Source organism: Gadus chalcogrammus, chromosome 22 (assembly GCF_026213295.1).
Source record: "Gadus chalcogrammus isolate NIFS_2021 chromosome 22, NIFS_Gcha_1.0, whole genome shotgun sequence".
Lineage (NCBI taxonomy): Eukaryota > Metazoa > Chordata > Actinopteri > Gadiformes > Gadidae > Gadus > Gadus chalcogrammus.
Genome location: NC_079433.1, coordinates 1,431,722 through 1,444,056, shown reverse-complemented (window position 1 = coordinate 1,444,056; position 12,335 = coordinate 1,431,722). Strand labels below are relative to the sequence as shown.

General features: G+C 45.0%; 1 protein-coding gene across 1 annotated transcript in view; it reads right to left on the bottom strand.

Annotated features, from left to right (window-relative positions):
- Positions 1–5,824: 5,824 nt before the first annotated feature.
- The window catches only part of psmb8a (proteasome 20S subunit beta 8A), a 12,240-nt gene continuing 5,729 nt past the window's right edge, over positions 5,825–12,335 (bottom strand). The window contains exons 5-6 of the mRNA XM_056582672.1: positions 10,550–10,754; positions 5,825–7,799 (exon numbers count right to left, since the gene is read on the bottom strand). Of these exons, the coding sequence (XP_056438647.1) occupies positions 7,711–7,799; positions 10,550–10,754 (294 nt within the window). The 3' untranslated portion in view covers positions 5,825–7,710. The remainder of the gene's footprint in view (positions 7,800–10,549; positions 10,755–12,335) is intronic.

Genomic DNA, 12,335 nt, shown 5'->3' with positions numbered 1-12,335 from the left:
CCAGCCAGACTACGTAATAGGTAATTACGTAGTCACACTGTTCAGCGTTGAACAGTGTGGCCACTGAGTGACGTAACGTAACAGCCAATCAGCGTTGAACAGTGTGGCCACTGAGTGACGTAACGAAACAGCCAATCAGCGTTGAACAGTGTGGCCACTGAGTGACGTAACGAAACAGCCAATCAGCGTTGAACAGTGTGGCCACTGAGTGACGTAACGTAACAGCCAATTAGCGTTGAACAGTGTGGCCACTGAGTGACGTAACGTAACAGCCAATCAGCGTTCAGCGGCCAACCTTTCCCCGCAGTGCAGTTCGACGCCGGGTGAACCGCAGCATGGAGGAGAAGGTTCAGCTATTACGTTATAGCTGAACCTAAATATTATACATAGTAACATTATAGGCAAAATGTTACTATATTATGCATTCAGAAATGTGCTACATTATCGACTGGGGTTTCCACATTGTAGCTATGGGTTTAATTACAACTAGAGGTTGAGCGTGCAATGCTCTACCTCTAGTTGTAATAATAGCAATGATAATGATCATTATTGTATTTGTTAGATTTGGTGTTAAGACTTTACTAATACTTATAGGAAAAATTTTAACAATAGTTAGATAAACAATAATAGATAATGATATCAATAACTGTAGTTATTGCTATTTTAATTAGTATTAATATTATGGACTTTGTGTTTGGTTGGCTGTGGGTCCTGTGATGCTTAGAGACGATGTCGTTCTGTTTTAGAGCTCATATCTTCTGTAGTCCTGTGTCCTGTCCTAGACTCACCGTCACCCTGGATAGAGGGGAGAGAGCACTTACTGGATGAACTCGGTGAGGGTTTTATCCAAGTTATTAAATCAATCGCGTCATTAGCATTCATTTCAACAAACACCCTCTGCTTCTGTGATTCATATTGTGGTCTACTTAGGTCAGGTTTCTATTGTCGTCTAATGAGGTCATGCTTCTATGTGGTCTGTTAAGGTCAGGTCTCTCAGGGTTGTGTGTCCGTAACCAAGACCGTAAGATAAGCAGTTCTCTGTTTTTCAGAATGTTCTCTTACATTCAACAGATGAATTGACACTTCAGGGCTGGATGCTTCACGACAAGAGTCTCTACCTTGTTTCTACTACTAAGAAGGGCTGGAGGGCCAGTAGAGAAGACTGTCAGAAGAGAAAGGCAGACCTGGTGGTCATCAACAGCAGAGAAGAACTGGTGTGTGTGTGTGTGTGTGTGTGTGTGTGTGTGTGTGTGTGTGTGTGTGTGTGTGTGTGTGTGTGTGTGTGTGTGTGTGTGTGTGTGTGTGTGTGTGTGTGTGTGTGTACTTTGTGGTCATGATAACAGATGCATTTACCTTTAGAACCAGGTTTCCAGGTTGGTCAGAAGATTGGTGGTTTCTTCCTGGATTGGACTGAGTGATCGAGAGAAAGAGGGGACCCACAAGTGGGTGGATGGTACACCCATGACCTCAAGGTAAGGCTGAAGACTCTGTTCAGCAGCATCTCTTCTCTGAGAGTGACACACTGACCTCTACTGTCTCCTCCTCGTGGTTCTCAGTTGGAGACACGTTAAACCACGCGATGACGGCGGAGCAAGAGACTGTGTCGTAGCAGGGGAGGACGGCTGGTCCGAAGAACCGTGTGACAGACTGCACCACTGGATCTGTGAGAAGGTCCTAGACCTGGATCATCTGGAGGCTGAGCGGAACAAAGAGGGTCCGTAGACTTTGTTTGTGTTCATGAGTGGAGAACGGTTCCTCCTTTCTGTTTCTGTGCGGTAGATACAGTAATTATACTCTTTAAGAGTTGAAAGGTTGTTGGATGTGTTTAGGTCTACTATTGTAAGGTTTCTATTGTGGTCTACTGAGGTCGCATTTCTATTGTGGTCTACTGAGGTCAGGTTTCTATTGTGGTCTACTTGGGTCAGGTTTCTATTGTGGTCTACTAAGGTCAGGTATCTATTGTGGTCAACAAAGGTCAGGTTTATATTGTGGTCTACCAAGGTCAGGTTTCTATTGAGGTCTCCTAAGGTCAGGTCACAAGGGTCAACCCTTTCTGGGTTCACTTGCACTAGTTTCTATTGGAGCTGCTGAAAGGTTTTGCGTTCTCCTCCACAAGCTCCGCCCCCGACTCGATAATCTCTGCGCTGGAGTGACTTCCCCTCCCTGGGAAATCTTTGTAGACACTGCTGTGATACTCAATCATGTATGAAAAGGCAGGCGAGAATACTGGGTGTGAATCCCCTGGGTCGCCCTCTAGTGGACGGCTGTCAGGAGAGAGTGAAGGGAGTGTCTGACGCTGCATCTCTAGATCCGTGTTGTAGACGTTCACTCCTCTCCTCCTGGTTTCTTCAGGTTCAGTGATGCCCACGGAGGAGGAGGAGGAGGCCCCCAGCATCACAGAGTTCCACTCCTCTACCCACCTGTTGCCCGTGGGCCAAACGGCCCGCTACACCTGCCACGCCGGCGGCACGCCGGAGCCCACAGTAGAGTGGCTCCACAACGGCAGGCCCCTGGAGAGGGACGGCACAGACGACCAATCAGAGGCCTGGGTGGAGAGGGGCTTCCTCTTCGTCAGAGGTGTGAGGTACGGCGTGAACACGGCCTGCTGCATGGCGAGCAACAGCGCTGGCACGGCCAATCACAGCGCTGAGCTGCTTGTCTTTGGTAAGTCCTGGATCCAAGGAGAGATGTTTGTTGTTGATGTATTCATAATATTTTTGTTGATGAATCATAAGACTGTTGTTGATACATTCATAATATTGTTGTTGATATATTCACAACATTGTTGTTGATATATTCATAACATTGTTGTTAATGTTTGCATAACGTTATCGTTGAGGTGTGGGTATCTATGTATGTGTTCATATCTTAGGTGACCTTGGGTGTCTTGAAAGGCGCCTCTAAATTAAATGTATTATTATTATTATATCTATGTATATGTACACAGAGCGCAGGAGAACGAGACTAGTGATGATGATGATGATGATGATGAGGATGAAGAGCGGTTCAGCAGCTCATCATGTCTGGTTCTCCCTCAGATGCATGTGAACTCACACTGGACCCCAACACGGCCAACGGATTCCTCTCTCTGTCTGAGGACAACAGGAAGGTGATGCGGGTTGGAGTGGTAACCAGATACCACTCGTATCCGGATCACCCAGAGAGATTTGACTCCTGGGCCCAGGTGTTGGGTAGAGAGGCTCTGACTGGCCGCTGTTACTGGGAGGTAGAGTGGGAAGGATGGGTTGTTATAGGAGTGACATACAGAGGAATCACAAGGAGAGGAGGGGGTGATTACAGCAGGCTTGGACGGAACAACAAGTCCTGGAGTCTTCATTGTTCTGATGGTGGTTACTCTGCCGGGTACAACGGTAGGAGGACAGTCCTCCCTCTCCGCCCCGCTGGCTCCACCAGAGTAGGAGTGTATCTGGACCGGCCTGCTGGCTCTCTGTCCTTCTACAGAGTGTCCCCAGGTGGAGGAGGGTCCTCAGACACACTGACACACATCCACACCTTCTGGTCCTCCTTCACCCAGGAGGACCTCCTCCCGGGGGTTAGGGTGGGGGCGGGGGGGGGGTCAGCATCTCTGAGTCGGTTGTAGAAAAGAAAAACGGGCGCGGCGGCCACTGATCCCCGGGGATCAGTCAGTTGTAGAGAAGTGTGGGGGGGGGGGGGGGGGGGGGGGGTCAGCGGGCCTCAGACTCAGTGTGGTAAAAAAAAAAAAGTGCAGCCCCCTCCGCCCCGGAACACACACATACACACATACACACACACACACACACACACACACACACACACACACACACACACACACACACACACACACACACACACACACACACACACACACACACACACATACATACATACATACATACATACATACATACATACATACATACATACATACATACATACATACATACATACATACACGTAAATGTATATAAAATACCTATTGATGGTAATTTTTTGGAATATTTTCGGACGTCACCAGTTTTGGTCACCAGGACTCTGATATAATTGTTGTCATAATCCTGATTTACAACCTGATTTAAAGAAGATTTAATATTTTTATCATAATAACCAAGAGGATACGGTTGCATGTTGTAAATTACTTTAAACTGAATCTTGATTTTTTTTTTCAGTTGGGAACCAAGCGGCCGAAGAACATGTTCAGTTATTAAAGATATGTGCACACCTGTTGATGAAAGTCTGCTGCTTCTATTGTTTTAGTCCTTTGTTTTAGTGTTTATGGTGTACATGTAAGGGACTATTTTTCTGTCTTATTTGTTAATGAAGCATAATTGCAATAAACACCTCAGTGGATCCAACTGAATGTTCTCGTTTGTTCAGCCGATGATTTCTCATTTTATTAGTGATTCCGCTGGTGTTCAAAAAAAACACAAACAAAAAAAAAAAATCCAGATAATCGGATAGATTATCTGGATATTGCGCCATCGGATAGAGTGAATTTGATTGGTTGGATGAGAATATAAACATCTACCATTCTGACACCCTATTGGTTTATACGCAATCCATGGCACCTGCGCAGGACCAGAGCCCGTCTACATTCTCTGACATGACATAAATCGCCACATTCCAGCTACGAAATAGCAGACGTAGATGAGCGAAATGTCCCAACCAAGCACCAGGAGGTGGGTAGCCAAGAAGACCAGCCAACTCTTCTACATCCCTGGCCGTACCTGGAAGAATTGTTTGAAACGGTTGGATGCAAAAACAACTCAGTTCTTACTCTTTACATCTTAAATTCCTGCAGCTAAGCTTGGATACATACATTTACATTCCCAATAAAGGCTTTTGATAACATGCCTCTGAAGTTTGACTTCTTGCACCGTTCCAATACTCACAGTGTTGGAACTAGGCATCATATCTCCCGCTCCATGAACACATGTTAATGCTCAGTAGTACACATATACGGTTCTATAATGTATTAGCCTTGTACTAATATGGGTTCATTTTCAATGGGCATAAATGTGTCTGAAACAGGTGCATCCCAATTCTTTCAACATTAACATTATAGTCATTAGATGGCCTTTAGAAAAATGCTTTTTGGGGGGAAGTGGGGCAGTGTGCTATAGAGGTGGGCTGTGTGTGCGTCACTAATTCACGGATGGGATAAATGCAGAGACCAAATTCCTTGTATGTGTGAGCATACTTGGCAAAAAAGCTGATTGTAATTCAATAGGCCCCTGTGGCACGGCCTACGCTTTTGTCCTTAATGGCATTTTTTCCCCCTTGCATTACTTTTACTTTAATACTTTAAGTAGTTTTGAAACCAGTACTTTTATACTTTTACTTAAAGGGATACTTCACCAATTAAGAACCGGCGTTCTATCATTATAAAATCGCTATTGTAATGTAAATAAATATATAAATAAATATCAGTATAAACCAGTCTCCCCTTGGCCCAGAAACGCAGTCGAAACAAGTTTCGTTTTGCTTCGACTGCGTTTCTACTGTTCGAGCCTATTCACTTTAATTATATCTCAATTCAATTCATATCATCGTATTTAAATTCAAATTAAACACGAGTAATCAAGTGAAAAGTGAAAGAAAAAATATTGCCTCCCAGGTCAATGAAGTGATGGACATTCATGCACATTAAGATTATATTAATAATGTGATAATAATGATTATCGATTATTATCACATAAATGATTATTCATTTGATTATTCAAGTTATTCATATCTTAGAATACTTAAGGAAGCAGTTTCATTAAAATGTTCACGTGATCAATAGAAGACACATTTAATCTCACTAAATCATTCCTGGATCAGACATCCTTGAGAATGTAAAAATGTATTTTAATAAAAGGATGGATTAAGGAATATATAGTTATGAGAATGAAACCGTATTAACATTTACATTTACATTGAGGGAGTTTAGCGGACGCTTTTATCCAAAGTAAGATTTTCCAAAATGCATTAGTCAGCAGAAAGCGAAACAACAATATATCCCTGTGGGTACATTAAGGATGTTCATAGAACCAAGCACTAACCATCACTTGGTTAACCCATTCAACAAGTTGAAGTGGGAGCAGTACACGGAACTCATTCAGAAAAAAGGACAGCAAAGGCTTTAATTCGTTCCATTTGATGTAGACTGCAAAATGGCTAAGATGTTCTGCACTTCTTATGTGGAGAGTGTCTGTACCTTCTGCATAATATGCTGGTTCGGCAGCACAGCAGAAGCACAGGAGAGTAGGCTTAGGAAAATAGGGACCACTGCCAGCTGTTAGGTACTCATTTAAATAGTCTTGAAAACACCTACAGAGAGAGTTCAGAGTAAAGCAGAAAATAATTTAGAAAATTCAAAACCCCCACTTTTTTCCACCTTTGAATTTTACCCTCAAGTAGCAGGTCTCGATACCTAGCCCTCTCCAAAAATAGGACAAAACATTCATTAATTCCACAATCCATCAGCTTTTTAAACAAACATTTAAAAAGGTTTTAATTGTTGGTTTAAAATGCCAACATCTTTAGCTGTGTCCTTGAACTACGTGGGAAATATGATTTTGGGGGCTTGTTTTGTCAGTGGTTGTTTATTTTTTGTTGGTTTTTATGTTGTTGTTAACGGTCATGTGTATCTGGCTATTCACTGAGAATAATTTCCCCAAGGGGACAATAAATGATCTGTCTGTCTGTCTGTCTGTCTGTCTGTCTGTCTGTGATAGTAATATTCTAACAGTATTCATCAGTGATGGTAATGTTTTAAGAGTATTTGACTTCAGACTTTTCAACTTGGTCAATTTTAACCGTTAACCTGCGTTCAAACCTATTTTTCGAACGGAAATTATTTTTTCAGAATCCCACTTTAATAGTTTAATTGAATACCGGATTGTATTTCCCGTGGGTCTCCTTGACGTTGAGGCTAGAGTGCGAGGACGTTCTTGACGCTTTAGCCCGAGGTGGCTATCCCTAAAGCTAACCGTTGCAGACGTCACAGAGCTTAAACAACGTCAATATGTGACCTAGAAACACAATGTCAAGCTTAAACGGTTCCTACGTTGTTCACTGGACCGTGGAGTCGGTCGGACCGAGTCGCAGGGGTGGTTCAGTCTGCGTCAGGTACGATGTATCACAAGGTATTTATTACCCAATAACTACTATTTATGAATGACCAATGTCTAAATGTCGGTTTAGTTATCACGTAGCCTGTAGCCAACCTGAATACCGGTAGATCATTTAGACACCTGAACGTAGCATTCATGCTAACAACACAAGCTAGGCTATAATGTGTGATTTCAACGCATTGAAATTGTGTGTATAAACTTTTTCGGACTCACATTTTAAAGGCTTAACTGAATCTTCTCTTCACCTTATCGAAGACTTTGTGTTTTATCTCACAACACCACTGGAAGTCTGTCTTAGTGGGCTTGGAAGGTCAGGAAAAACAAAGGAAAAGTCACTAATCACTCGTCACCTTTTCAGTGGAGTTCCAATGTACCCGAGCGATGCTATTTAGGGGTTTTAACTGAAGCTTGTAGATGAAAACGAGCTGGAACTAAGGCGTTGAGTATGTTTGGTGCAATGAGCTCACAGGAGTCCCAGTGTTCTGCTCTCTGCGTTTTATTAAAACATTCCTGGACACGACGTTCGGTGATCATGAGTGATGTGATGATGAGAGCTGATCAGGAGCCCGTCCTCTGGCCGGGTCACATGGGGCTCCAGGTGGGAGGTCAGAGGTCAGAACATGTCCTTCCTGTATCTGTGGATCAGCTCTGAGACGTCCTCCTTACACACCTTCACCCAGCCGTCCGCCTTCATGTGGTACACTACACACACAAACACATTATACACACGCAAACACATTATACACACACACTCACATTATACACTCACACACATACACATAATACAAACACACTAGAGATGCGCGGATGGGTTATTATTTTATCCGCAACCGCATCACAAACGCATCATCCGTCTTATTTCATCCACACATCTAGTCAGTCTGTGGTCATGTGATGCTACAGACCTCTGTGGTCATGTGATGCTGCCGACCTCTCTGTGGTCATGTGATGCTACAGACCTTATGTAGCCTGCTATTTAGGCCAATGCCTATTGCACTTTTTTATTTTTTGCAAAAAAAAAGAAACCCTCGATATTAACGAACAACCGACTCGAGCCTATTAATTCCAAAATTTGCTGCAAGTCCACCGCACAACAGTGCAACATTCATGCTCACATTGTTAATTGTACATGAGGTCCCCTAAAACTTGCCTGCCTGACAATTTTTCCTACCTTCTTTCTTAGCTGTGGATGTTATTGAACAAGAAGTTGAATTTGTTCTTTGCATCTCATTGCCAAATTGTACATCTGAGTCAAATCACTCCGTGATCTCTTTTAAATTCCTTATTCCACGAGTGGTAGGCTACAATGATGGGCTGTTTTAAAATATAACTAATATCGAAACAGAATAACCCAGGCGCAGTCTTATCTGCGAGACGTTTGCCTAGTGGCCGATAAGGGGCGCTGCAACGAGACGCGACATGGGATGGATCGGTGTGTGTGTGTGTGTGTGTGTGTGTGTGTGTGTGTGTGTGTGTGTGTGTGTGTGTGTGTGTGTGTGTGTGTGTGTGTGTGTGTGTGTGTGTGTGTGTGTGTGTGTGTGTGTGTGTGTGTGTGTGTGTGTGTATTTAACAATGTATATATATTTTTAATTTGATTGGTTAAACCGCCACCCGCCGAATTTAATTAAAATATAACTCTTTGTCACGTCATCCGCCCGATCCGCGGTTTAGCCGCGAAGTCAACGGCTGCAACCGCCAACCGCTCATCTCTAACACACACACATTATACACACACACACGCACACACACCCATAATACAAAGAAACACACACATTATACACACACACATTTTGTGTCTTTCAGAATATAGTACGGATATGTACTGGGCCTTGATCAATATGAACATACCCCCCCCCCTTCATCTATCCTCCATCATGATCCTCACATCTAGTCACTCTGTGGTCATGTGATGCTGCAGACCTCTCTGTGGTCATGTGATGCTGCAGACCTCTCTGTGGTCATGTGATGCTGCAGACCTCTCTGTGGTCATGTTATGCTGCAGACATCTCTGTGGTCATGTGATGCTACAGACCTCTCTGTGGTCATGTGATGCTACAGACCTCTCTGTGGTCATGTGATGCTGCAGACCTCTCTGTGGTCATGTGATGCTGCAGACCTCTCTGTGGTCATGTTATGCTGCAGACATCTCTGTGGTCATGTGATGCTACAGACTTCTATGTGGTCATGTGATGCTGCAGACCTCTCTGTGGTCATGTGATGCTACAGACCTCTCAGTGGTCATGTGATGCTACAGACCTCTCTGTGGTCATGTGATGCTACAGACCTCTCTGTGGTCATGTGATGCTACAGACCTCTCTGTGGTCATGTGACGCTACAGACCTCTCTGTGGTCATGTGATGCTACAGACCTCTCTGTGGTCATGTGATGCTACAGACCTCTCTGTGGTCATGTGATGCTACAGACCTCACTGTAAGTTCTCAGCCGTGTCGGAGCAGACAAGTTTCTATCGTACCTCCCTGAGTGCTGATTGGTCCAATCGTACCTCCCTGAGCAGGGCTCCAGAGTGCGCCTAATTTGGGCGCACATGCGCCTAGAATTCGGGGTAGTGCGACTGAAAATTTATCTGGTATAATTATTATAATTTTTTTTTACAGAGCAGTCTATTCATAATATTGTAATGACCACGGAAGAGGCAGTGAATGAAGTATTGATTAGACAGCGATTTATTAGATACCTAATAAACCGTTGGAACACGCAAGACCGGTAACAATAGCAACGCCGGTAAACAAACCCGCGAAGCCCAATCCAGGGGCCTGTACTACGAAGCTCGATTAGAGGGTTAGCGAGGTATGTTGAGCTGAAAGCCTGGGTTAGCTGTACCATGAAAGTCGATCTCTTTAAGCGTCGCTTTATCACCATGGTGACTTACGCTCGCAACCAAACCTGGTCGGGAGCAGGTTTTCGGCTTAGTCTAGCCGGAGATGGGCTACTTATATCGGCGTGCGCAGCTTCCTAGCCCCGCCTCCGATAATGGCGTCACCATTTGTGGGTGTTCCCATGGACCTCGACGCACTTATCGTTCAGGCGTCTCTCCGGAGACAGAGGGTTTTTCGGGACAGAACCGATCCCTTGGCATTGTCTGACGATATTCTTTATGATAGGCATTTATTTAATGGTCAAAATATTATTAATCAATGGCGTAAATATTGACGGTGCAACCGGTGCAGTTGCCCCCCCCCCCCTCAACAACTCAAAACTTGGGTGCACCATAAAAACGTGCTGGTGCACCCATATAAAATATATTGGCGCACATGTGCTCCCAAGGAAAAAGTTAGTCTGGAGCCCTGCTGAGGGCTGATTGGTCCTATCGTACCTCCCTGAGTGCTGATTGGTCCTATCGTACCTCCCTGAGTGCTGATTGGTCCTATCGTACCTCCCTGAGTGCTGATTGGTCCTATCGTGCGTCCCTAAATTCTGATTGGAGGACTCACCGTTGACCACGCCCCCGGAGTAGGCGTCGCGGTGCGTGGCGTGGGCGATGCCACGCCGGCCCAGCTCACACGCCTCCTCCACCGTCAGGTCGTCACGGTAACCGCTGTCCATCACGCCGTAGGCGTAGCTGTTGCCGCAGCCCGTGGAGAACATGGCCCCCGAGAGGCGGCAGCCGTTGTCGTCCACATAGTAGAGACCAGGACCCTGGAGTACACACAGTACACACATAGTACACACATAGTACAAAGCAGGACCCTGGAGTACACACAGTACACACATAGTACAAAGCAGGACCCTGGAGTACACACAGTACACACATAGTACACACATAGTACAAAGCAGGACCCTGGAGTACACACAGTACACACATAGTACACACATAGTACAAAGCAGGACCCTGGAGTACACACAGTACACACATAGTACACACATAGTACAAAGCAGGACCCTGGAGTACACACAGTACACACATAGTACACACATAGTACAAAGCAGGACCCTGGAGTACACACAGTACACACATAGTACACACATAGTACAAAGCAGGACCCTGGAGTACACACAGTACACACATAGTACACACATAGTACAGACCAGGACCCTGGAGTACACACAGTACACACATAGTACACACATAGTACACACATAGTACACACAGTACACACATAGTATACACAGTACACACATAGTACACACAGTACCCCAGTGGCAGCTGGCCTTTATTTATGTGTAAATTCTGCTCTCGTTTCCGTTTCAAGGGAATGCTCTGTGACCGTCATCCCTGTCATACAAACTAGCTGTCTTTTCCAGTGACTTGACCAGTGTGCTCTCAATGGCCAGCAGACCTAGGCTGCTTAAACGGTCTTGGACCATTGTGTCACGGGTGTAGGAACGCTTTAAACAGAAGAAGCTCCTTTCTACACCTGCAGATGTTGCTCCAATTGTTGCCACTAATGAGAACACTTTGTAAAGCGGAGGCATTGCACTGTCCAACTCCATGTCTTTAAGGAACACCAAGAAATCACATTTTCTCCTGTCACCCTCCAAGTCCTGATCTGAATACAGGACTTGAAGTGCAGGCGTCCGGCTCCCTGAATCAAAGTGATGGCCACCAAAACGATATTAAACTCCAGCAAGGAAAAGTGGGAGTTGTGTTAAACTGAAACAAGGAATTGTGTGTATGAAATGTAAGATGAAAACTGTCCAGCAATTTCGCCAATCAAATATCAAGAAATAGGTTGCAGTTTGTCTTTCGCCTCGCTTGCAAAATCCGCGATGGGACTGAGGACTAAAGAGAGCTCCGGCGATGTTTTATAGTTCAAAATCGCTGTCAATCAAAATGCAACTCAGGCCCCGTCCACACGAAGCCGATTTCATGGCGAAACCGCAAAGGTCTTGTACGGTTCGGCCTTCCGTCCACACGAAGCCGGCGAATCCGCTGACCGAAACCGTAAACTCCTGAAACCACCCTCGGAGGTGGTTTCAAATCTACCCGGTTTCGTTTTTGGATTCGTGTGGATGCCTGAAACCGACTGAAACCGTAAACCATGACGTCATCGCCCAACCCCTCGACCCTCTAGCCATTGACTGTTAAGTCCGCGGAGTCTCACCCTTTATGCGCATGCTCGCCTCTTCTTCCTATTTATTTTCCTTCTGGATTTCTGTAGCAGAAGCAGCGCCCCTTATGGGCCTGGAATGTGTACTACAGCGTTTCTACAGATCTACCCGGTTTCGCTTGACTCCGTCTTTACGGAGATACTCCGAAACCGGATCGATCGAAACCGT